The sequence below is a fragment of the Orycteropus afer genome, unplaced genomic scaffold (assembly GCF_000298275.1).
Source record: "Orycteropus afer afer isolate SDZICR_OR568_19922 unplaced genomic scaffold, OryAfe1.0 scaffold00046, whole genome shotgun sequence".
Lineage (NCBI taxonomy): Eukaryota > Metazoa > Chordata > Mammalia > Tubulidentata > Orycteropodidae > Orycteropus > Orycteropus afer.
In genome coordinates this window covers 12,338,096-12,348,933 of record NW_006921633.1, presented here as the reverse complement: position 1 = coordinate 12,348,933, position 10,838 = coordinate 12,338,096, and the positions used below count along the sequence as shown (strand labels likewise).

The window sequence follows — 10,838 nt, the reverse complement described above, 5'->3', positions numbered from 1 at the left end:
GATTTGAGCATTTTTCTTTCTTTTCTTTTCTTTTTTTCAAATCAAATCCACATTCTGAGTTATTTTACTTAGAGAATTTTGCACGTAGCCCACTTCTTTCTGCACAAAAGTAAAAAAATTACCTGTATTGACTTAGTTCCTCATTATTTGGCTGTTTCAACATGATTTTCTACCCCCAGTCATTTCACTGTTGGTCCAAGGCTACCTTGATTTCACTTTAGCCTTTTCTGAACTTCATTTTCTTTCTTTATGTTCTCGAGTGTAGCTTTGAGGTCTAGGGTCATCCTTCCCAAGATCCACAACAATTACCTCCCTAGAAAACGTCACTCCTTTCAAAGCTCTCTTTTGGTTTTCAACAGTTTTTGTCAAATCCTCACCCTGCAAGAGAACGGGACAAACAATATAAATCATCAATTTAGGGATGCAGCGAGCCCTGATTTTAAAAATATAGGTTATCCACACATTGTTAGTGATAAACAGAAAAAGTATATCTAGGGATAGAGGAAAGCAGTGATAACCCATCAAATCACGTTTTTATAATTCTGTGTTTGAAAACCAACACTGTCTGTCAGTTTGTCCTGCTGTGCTGGTTTGCAAGTTGCTGTGAAGCTGAAGGCTGTAGCGCTGGTGTTTCAAACCCCAGCAGGATCACCCAGGGTGGAGAGGTCTCAGTGGAGCTTCCAGACTAAGACAGACTGGGAAGAAGGATGGGGATATCGGCTTCCGGAAAAAAAATTGGCAAGTGAAAACCTTAGGAATACCAGTGAAACACCTTTGCTATGTTACTGGAAATATCAAAATATATTTTATATATTACTGGAAAACCTTATGAATAGCAGTGAAATATTGTCTGATATAGTGCTGGAAGATGAGCTCCTCAGATTAGAAGGCACTCAAAATACGATCGGGAAAGAGCTGCCTCCTCAAAGTAGAGTCAACCTTAATGACATGGATGGAGCAAAGTTTTCAGGATCTTCATTTGATGATGGGGCATGACTCAAAATGGGAAGAAACAGCTGAAAATATTCATTAATAATTAGAATGTGGCATGTACTAGGTATGAATCTAGGAAAATTGGAAATTGTAAAAAATGAAATGTAACCCATAAATATTGATATCCTTTGCATTAATAAGCTAAAATGGACTGGTATTGGCTATTTTGAATCAAAAAATCATATGCTCTACTATGCAAGGAATGACAAATTGAGTAGGAATGGTGTCACATTCATCATCAAAAAGAACATTTCAAAATCTATCCTGAAGTATGAAGCTGTCAGTGATAGGATAGTATCCATACAGCCTACAAAGAAAACCAATTGTTACTTCTAGTATTATTCAAATTTATGCACCAACTGCTAAACCAAAGATGAAGAAATTGAAGGTGTTTACCAACTTCTGGAGTCTGAAATGGACAAAACATGCCATCAAAATGTATTGATAATTACTGGTGTTTGGAAAGCTTGAGTTGGAAACAAAGAAGAAGCATTAGTAGTTGGAAAATATGGCCTTGGTGACAGAAATGATGCTGGAGATCACATGATAGAATTTCACAAGACCAATGACTTATGCATTGCAGATACTTTTCAACAACATAAATTGGTGGAGTACCCTTTGAGATGTTTCAACAAATGGATGCAGCACTGTAGGTGCTTACTCATTTATACCAAGAAATCTGGAAGACAGTTACCTGGCTAACTTACTGGAAGAGATCAATATTTGTGCCCATTCCAAAGAAAAGTGATCCAACAGAACATGGAAATTATCAAACAATATCACACACAAGCAAAATATTGCTTAAGATAATCCAAAAGTGGATGCAGCATTATATTGACAAGGAACTTCCAGAAATGCAACCTGAATTCAGAAGAGGATGTGAAACAAGGGATATCATTGCTGATGTCAGATGGATCTTGGCTGAAAGCAAAGAATACTAGAAAGATACTTACCTGTGTTTTGTTGACTATGCAAAGACATTTGAATGTGTGGATCATAAGAAATTATGGATAGCATTGTGAAGAATAGGAATTCCAGAACACTTAATTGTGCTCATGAGGAACCTATACATAGACCAAGAGGCTGTTGTTGGAACAGAACAAGGGAATACTGCTTGGTTTGAAATCAGGAAAGGTGTCTGTCAAGGTTGTATCCTTTCACCATACTTATTCAATCTATATGCTGAACAAATAATCCAAGAAACAGGACTATATGAAGAAGAACACAGCACCAGAATTGAAGGAAGACTCATTAACAACTTGCAATATGCAGATGACACAACCTTGCTTGCTGTAAATGAAGAGGACTTGAAACACTTGCTGATGAAGATTGAAGACCACAGTCTTCAGTATGATTACACCTTAACATAAGAAAAAAAATCTTCACAACTGGACCGATAAGAAATATCATGATAAATGGAGAAAAGATTGAGGTTGTCAAGAATTTCATTGTATTTGGATCCACAATCAACAGACATGGAAGCAGCAGTGAAGAAGTCAGACATTGTATTGCACTCGGCAAATCTGTTGCAAAAGACCTCTTAAATGTGTTAAGGAGCAAATATGTCACTAAGGTGCACTTAACCCAAGTCATGGTACTTTCAGTTGCCTCATATGCATGTGAAAGCTGGACAATGAATAAGGAAGATTGAAGAAGAGTCAATGCCTTTGAATTGTGGTCTTGGTGAAAAATACTGAAAATACCATGGACAGCCAGTGGAATGAACAAATCTGTCCTAGAATAAGTGCTCCTTAGAAGTAAAAATGGCCAGACTTCCTTTTACATACTTTGGTCATGTAGTCAGAAGGGAACGGTCGCTAGAGAAGGATATTGTGCTTGGTAAAGCAGACAGTTAGTGAAAAGGGGGAAGACCATCCACAAAATGGATTGACACTGGCTGCAACGATGGGCTCAAACATAGCAAGGAATGTGAGAATGGTGCAGGACTGGGCAGTGCTTTGTTCTGTTGTACGTAGGGTTGCTATGAGTTGGTGCAAACTCAACAGCACCTAACAACTTGGTTGAAAAGTGGCTGCAACAATGGGCTCAAGCATAGCAATGATTATGAGCTTGGCACAGACTGGGCAGTTCTGTTGTATATAAGGTTGCTATGAGAGGAGCTGACTGTACAGCACTTAATAACAACATGATTGTAAAAGCACACATGGACATATTCAAATAACTTTGGTGAAGTGAGTTATTATCTCTATGAAGTGATCGTTATAGAAAGACACATTGGGCAAATTTAAGAACCATCTGGACAATCATTCTGTCACAAATAGGGCATTGGGACAGGGCATGGGGCATATGGTGGGAGGGCATATGAATTGCTCTTATTAGGGAGTGCCACCCATGAGATCAAAAAGACTTTGACAATCCATGTCTTGATGGATGTCTTTGTGCTGTTGTCAAAGGAGCTTGAACTAGAACAGGAGCATAGGGTCTGGTCACGAGCCTGGCCACAGGGGAGGCATGGCCATGACCGATCATCTCATTTTCTCATTTGTAACAAGAGAGAGTTTGATTTCTAGATGCTCTCCAAGGCCTTTTCTAGCTTGAAGATACTAAGATGCTGAGCAGAGGAAACTGAAGGGGATTTATGAAGAAAACACAAATGTAAGAATGAAGAATGACCAAGTTTCTAGGCTGAGCAGATAGACTACAAAGAATGGTTTAAATGTTTGTGAGCATTAGATTGGTTCCTGGTACAAACCTAAATCACAGGAAACACCGTTCCTTATTATTACACCAGCAGTAATTCACCTTCTTTTCAGTCAAACACAGCTAAGCCTAAGCTGCCCCTTGAGAGTAGAAAAGACTGCCGTCACCTCTTGGCCAGATTCCCTAGCATTCTCATGATTTCGGTTCTGTACAGTTTTTCTCTCCTCCATGGCCTCCTTGTTATCTAAGGGTGTGTCCATCACTTCCTTAGCCGGTCTCTGGACAAGAATGCCAGGCCTCACCGGTGTATCCATGTCTATGATTTGCATGAGCATAGTCCTGGAAAAGAAATCATCAGGTTTTTAAACAGTCCATGCGTCCTAGTACCATTATCATATAAAAGTGTCTTTCTCCCACATCCTAAGAGACAGACTTACTTTCCTGGTTCTGTTGAATTGTTCATCTCTGCACTTGCAGCAAAACAACCTTCACCTCTGTTACCATCTATACAAGGCATGTGTTCTGTTTCTTCATCATTCTTGCTCTGGAGACTGGAAACAAACAAACAAAATGCAGAAAAGACAGAATAGCTCTGCTTTTAGGGACTGACATGGGAGCTTCAGTTTTAACCAAGAAACTAACATTTCTAAAGCCCTGGAATAGAAAAAGTAGATAGCTACAGCATTATTTGTTTTGCTAGTTTTAATAGTTTTGTATTATTTCTAGATATATTTGCTAGTGTGACTTGAAATCCAATCCCAATTTCTCAGCATGGATTTTTACCATTTGTACAAAAAAACTGCCAATAAAAGCAAGATGAAAACGAGGCAACCTTGAAGAATGATGAAGAAAGTGAGTGCTATGGTTTCAAAGCTCATAGGGTTGGCGAGAAGACTCGTCTACTCTCACAATCACAGCTTGTCCAAATACTCTCTTCCAGCTCAGTTTGAATATAGTTCTCTTGTTCTTTGCGTTTTCTGGAAACAGAAGAATAAGAGGCTATTTTTGTTGTTCTTTTGATCGGTTCCGTTTCATAAAAGAGGCTGTGCTAGTTTCGGTGGTGCTGACTCACAGTGGCTAATTCCTCTCCATACATGTGGTGGGGCTGAGGTGGCCAGAGGGGAGACTGAGCTGGGTTACATGCGATCACTCAGCTCACCTCCCCTCACCCCCAAAACCGTCAGAATCCAAGCACAGAGGGATTGGAGCAGCTAGAGCTGAGTAGGCTCCCCATTCTTCTCTCTTCAGTGACATCATAGAATCATGAACCCAGGGAGTTGGAGGCACTGCACAAGAGCACCAGCCCAGCCCATCATCTGGAGGAAGGAAAACTGTTGAACTGTCCTCTGGGCTATTGCCTGCCCTGTCTTCTCCTCCCAGAGTTTAGGGATGGAGGCCACATGCACAGTCTCTGCCCATTCTTTGGACAAAAATTTTCTTCCTTCTCTCTGAACACCATCTTTCCTATCTTGACCTGAGCCTACTTCTCTTCTTGCTTCTTTCAAATACCGTGAACAATTGATTCACTTCTTTCCTGTAAAATCTCTTTCTAGTCCTAAGGTTGGAGTCCTTGGATGGTACAAATGGTTAACACACTCAGCTGCTAATAAACATTGGCAGTTCCAATGCACTCTCATGCCCCTCAGAAAAAAGGCCTGCTGATCTTTAAAAAATCAGCCATTGAAAACTCTTTGAGCAGAGTTCTACTCTGACACACATGGGTCACCAGGAGTTGGAGTTGACTCAATGGCAGCTGGTTAGCCCTGAGGTCAGTGATCAACTTCCCTCCTAATGTTGTCCTCTCCAGACTAAATAGCTCCTGTCCTTCTAACTCTGCCTCAGCAGGTCTACTTCCTGGACACACAGAAAACTGACAGCTCTAAAGACCATAACTGAAGAAGCAAGATAACAGAGTGAAGATGACTCCTACTCCAACCTAACCTTAGGTAAGAGTGAGTAAAGCCCTTGATAAGGAAAGGGTCTGAACTGGGCAGAGTGGTGGCAGGAAGGGAGCTAGGGTTTTCTGAGAAGAAAAGGAGGGTACAAGACAGTACAGCAGCTGCTGGCAGCCACATCTGAAGGAGTCAGAGGGTGAACTCTGGGCATCTTTGGACTTAAGGGACATTGGGTCTGTTCTAGAAGGCTGGGACTGTGCCTTCTTTATCTTTGGATGCTACTACAAGCAAGCCTGCTCATTCCACAAATACTGAATAAATGTGTGTGTGTGTGTGTGTGTGTGTATAAGCACAGTTTGTTGGAGGGATCAGGCCAAAACTGATTATTTATTTATATGTATTTTTTACTGTGATTTGGGTGGAAGTTTACAGAGTGAATTCACTTTCCATACAGCAGCTCACGTACACTTTGTCTCATGACATTGACTGCAATTTACCACAATGCAACAGCTCCCCTCCCACTTCCTTCCCATAGTTACCTCTTCCCTGTGTCCTTTCCTCCCATGCACTCTTGCCCCCTGAGCTGTCTCCCTGTGCATACACAGCCCTTCTATTCTCCCATGATTGATCTCTCCAAAGAATATATCTATCTAATGTAAGCATTCAGCTCATATGCCTGTCTTTTGTTTGGCTGGAAGCCACAGGAGTCGGTTCATTCCAGACCTGAAGGACAGCTAGAGGCCATAGTCTCAGTGGTTCCATCAGGCTCTATCAGACCAGCAAACCTGTTTTCTTTTTTTTTTTTTAATGATTTTGAATTTTGTTCCACAATATTCTCCTACTCTATCCAGGATCTCCTACAGAGATCCCCCTCCAAGTGGTTGACAGAAGTAGCTGGGCACCATCTAGTTCTTCTCGTCTCATAGTCATATAGGCTGAGGATCACATGGTGTACTAGTCACTTGGACTAATTGTCCAAAACAGATTTTGCAGAATATGTGGATATCTAAGGAGTCATGTTGTTTTTGTTAGGTGCCATCAAGTTGATTCCGATTCATAGTGACCCATGTACAACAGAAAGAAGCACTGCCCTGTCCTGGGCATCCTCACAATCCTTGCTATGCTTGAGATCGTAGTTGCAGCTCCTGTGTCAATCCATCTTGTTGAGGGTCTTCTCCTTTTCTTCTGACCCTCCACTTTAGCAAGCATGATAACCTTCTCTAGGGACTAGTCCCTTCTGACAACACGAGCACAGTAGGTGAGATGAAGTGTGGCCCTCAGTGCTTCTAAGGAGTATTCCTGGTGCACTGCTTCCAGGACAGATTAGTTCGTTCTTCTGGCAGTCCACAGTATTTTCAATATTCTTTGCCAGCACCACAATTCAAAGGCATCGATTCTTCTTCAGTCTTCCTTATTCATTGTCCAGTTTTCACATGCATATGAGGACCATGGTTTGGGTTAGGTGCACCTTAGTCTTCAAAGTGACATCTGTGCTCTCCAGTACTTTAAAGAGGTCTTTTGCAGCAGACTTGCCAGAGTCATACTTCATACATTCCACCTTCCGATTATTAACGAATGTTTGCAGCCGTTTCTTCCCATTTTGAGTAGTGCCTCATCAGCAAATGAAGGTCATGAAGGCTTGACTCCATCCACCTCATTAAGATCAACTCTACTTTGAGGAGGCAACTCTTCCCCAGTTGTATTTTGAGTGCCTTCCAACCTGAGGGGCTCATCTTCCAGCTCTATAACAGATGGTGTTTCATGGCTCTTCATAAAGGAAACTCTGGGTGGCACAAATGCTTAAACATTACACGACTAACCAAAAGATTAGTGGTTTAAACCCACTCAGAGGTACATCAGAAGAAAAGTTCAGATAATCTGTCTCCAAAAGGTCACAGCCATCAAAAACCCTGTGGAGCAGTTCTGATCTGCACACATGGGGTGGTATGAATTGGAATCAACTTGAAGGCAACTGGTTTGGTTTTGGTTCAGAGGGTGTCTGAGTCACTTGTTTGGTCGTATTATCCAGTTGGGCTTATAGATAAAGATTCAGAGCCTCCTTACTCTGCACTGCTGTCAGACTCAGACTTTAAAAGTCAGAATCTGCTCACATCTCTCCTCTGCCTCACTCTCTACAATGGCTTCTTGGCTCCCTTGGGATCAAGCCTGGACTTGTAGCTTGGCCCCCAGGCCCTGCAGTGTGATGCCTACCTCTGTTTCTGGTATATACCTGCTCTCAAATGCCCCATGCAGCGTCACACCTCATGGCCTTTGCACATGCTCTTCCAGTTGCACACAGGGCCTTCTCCACCTGGAACAATCCTATTCATCTTTCAGGATCAGCTCAAAAGTCAGTCCCCTCCTCTGTGGTGTTTCCTTTGACAATCTGCACCCCTTCTCTGCTTAGCAGAATTAGACATGCTGACTGCAGAGGCCACCATAGCCTCTGGTCTCAAGCACCCCTCCTTGACAATTCTTCCTCCCAACCCCAGGTCTCAGCACCAGCCCATCCCTCAGGGAAACAAAGCCATTGCAGCCATCTTCCTAAATGCTGCCAGCCCTCCAAGCTGGCTGCTCCTCCTGCTGCATCTGGAATCTCCCTGAGTGGTCTGTGGACTCCTCCAGGCTGGGAAGAGGGGCTGTAGGTCCAGGGGTCTCTGTTTGCTGGGCCACTGTGGCACCACCCATTCCAGGGAAGAGGAGAGCTTTTATCTGACCCCTCTCCCTCAGTATGAGGAGGACTTTCTCCTCCTCTGTGCTGTTTGGCTGAAGTTCCCCTCATGTCATAACACCTTCCCCGCTACATCATGACTTATAACACAACTCTGTTGGGTCTGAATCCATGAGGCTTACCTCTTGAGAAAGTGATTAGAATTTAGAGAAGCAGCCATTTCTTCTAACCAAGCCTGGCTTTCATTCTTGCGGAGGACTCAAAAACCCCATTGTGGATATCAAAAGCTGACCTTTGACCTTTTCTGATTTTTCTGATAATTCTCTCAGAAGCAAATGTGTGTCTCTGACAGAACAGGGAAAGGCCATGTTCAAAAAAGCACAAGAGAGGCATGTTAGCATGTTTTTAAAAGGTTACCTGTTACGTTTGTTTTTGGCAGCTTTGTCACACTGATGGAGGACATACATTTAAGGTGTTTGGGGATGTAACATGTATCCTGCTCAATTTTTGACTTGTTGGATCGGGCCCTTTTCTCTGTCTGAAGAGATGTGTTTAGACCCCAATTCTGCTTCTGATATGGCTGCTCCCAATCCCTGCTGGTTGATATTGACAAATGGGAGTGGCACATCTCTTCTAGGTCACCCGCCTGCCCCTGAAAACAGTGTCAACTGGGACAGAGCTTTCAGCAGAGACACTCCCGTTGTTAGCAGTGAGATATTTAACTGTTGGCACCATCGAGGGATTCCCAAAGTACTTTATATCTTCCTCAGGTAGAGCTTACACAATTATATACACATGGAAAAGCCCATCAAACTGTGTACTTAAGATGAGTACACTTTATGCCCTCTAAACCAAACAAAACCCACTGCCCTCGAGTTGATTCTGACTCATAGTGACACCATAGGGCAGTAGAACTGCCCCAGAGGGTTTCCAAGGCTGTAAATCTTTATGAAGCAGACTACCTTATCTTTCTCACTTGGAGTAACTGATGGGTTCAAACCACTGACCTTTTGGTTAGCAGCCTGATACTTTAACTACTACACCACCAGAGCTCTTTGTTATACCCTCTATTGTGTGGATATTAACTACAATAAAACAGAAAAAAGACTCATCACCTGCATGAATTTGAGTATGTGTGAGGGGAAGAGTATTGCTGAACAACTGTGCACTGCATGGGTGGACCTGTCTCAAAGACTTTAGGCACACTACCTAGATGGTGACCTTTCATAAAGGCACAAGCAGCAGCCATAGTGAAAGCTTGTAAGATTTGTCATAAGGACTTTCATCTAATGTGGCTATGGGATTGTTGAAGATTGAATTATGACTCCCAAAAAATATGTGTTGCAAATCCTACCTCTATGCCTGTGGTTATAATCCCATTTGAGAATGGGTTATCTTTGTACTGTTAACAACACAGAATTAGTGTAGGGTTAGAAATGACGCTGGTGATGGAAATGACACTGGAGATAGCATGTTAGAATTTTACAAGACCAATGACTTATTCATTGCAAATACCTTTTATTCAACAACATAAACTGTGGCTATGCATGTGGATCTCACCAGATGGAATACATATTAATAAGATTGCCTATGTGTGTGGAAAGAGGAGATAGAGAAGCTCAATATTTTCAGTCAAAACAAGGCCAGGAGCTGACTGTGGAACAGACCATCAATTGTTCACATGCAAGTTCAAGTTGAAGGTGAATGCAATTAAAACAAATCTCCAAGAGCTAAAATATGACCCTGATTATATCCCACCTAAATTTAGAGATTATCTGAAGAATTATATCCCACCTAAAATTAGAGACCATCTGAAAAATAGATTTGATGCATTGAACAACAATGACATTACAGAGGAATTGTGTGATGACATCAAGAACATCATACACAAAGAGCAAAAGGTCATTTAAAAGACAAGAAAGGAAGACCAAAATGGATGTCAAAAGAGACTCTGAAACTTGCTTTTGAATGGAAAGTAGCTAAAGCAAATGGAAGAAATGACAAGATAAAAGAGCTGAACAGAAAATTTCAAAGAGCAGCTCAAGAAGACAAAGTCAATCATTATAATGACATGTGCAAAGACCTAGAGTTAGGAAACCAAAAGGGAAGAACACATTTGGCATTTCTCAAGCTGAAAGGAAGATCAAAGATCAGTTGACCATAGGGCGATGGATCTATTTCTGGGTTCTAAATTCTATTCCATTGGTCCATGTGTGTGTCATTGTACCAATACCAGGCAGTTTTAACTACTGTGGCTGTGTAGTAGGTTTTGAGATCCAGCAGTATGAGGCCTCCTACTTTGTTGTTCTTCTTCAATAATGCTTTGCTTATCTGAGGTCTCTTTCCTTTCCATATAAAGTTAGTAGTTGGTTTTGCCATACCCTTAAAAAATGTTGATGAGATCTGGATTGGGATTGCATTGAATGTATAGATTGCTTTGGGTAGAACTGACATTTTCACAATGTTCAATCTACTTATCCACAAGCATGCTATGTTCTTCCACTTATGTAGATTTCTTATGGTTTCTTGAAGTAGTTTTTTATAGCTTTATTTGTACAGGTCTTTTGTGTCCCTGGTAAGATTGATTCCCAAGTATTTTATTTTTTGGTAGCTATTGT

The 10,838-nt window shown here is 41.6% G+C and overlaps 1 protein-coding gene across 1 annotated transcript; it reads right to left on the bottom strand.

Moving 5' to 3' along the window:
* Positions 1–234: 234 nt before the first annotated feature.
* Positions 235–4,532, bottom strand: CUNH2orf74 (chromosome unknown C2orf74 homolog). Its single transcript, XM_007938045.1, has 4 exons — positions 4,438–4,532; positions 4,092–4,205; positions 3,822–3,993; positions 235–378 (listed from the first exon to the last, which is right to left on the bottom strand). The coding sequence occupies exons 1-4, from the start codon at positions 4,530–4,532 to the stop codon at positions 235–237; spliced, it is 525 nt and encodes a 174-aa protein (XP_007936236.1).
* Between the last annotated feature and the right edge of the window lie 6,306 nt (positions 4,533–10,838).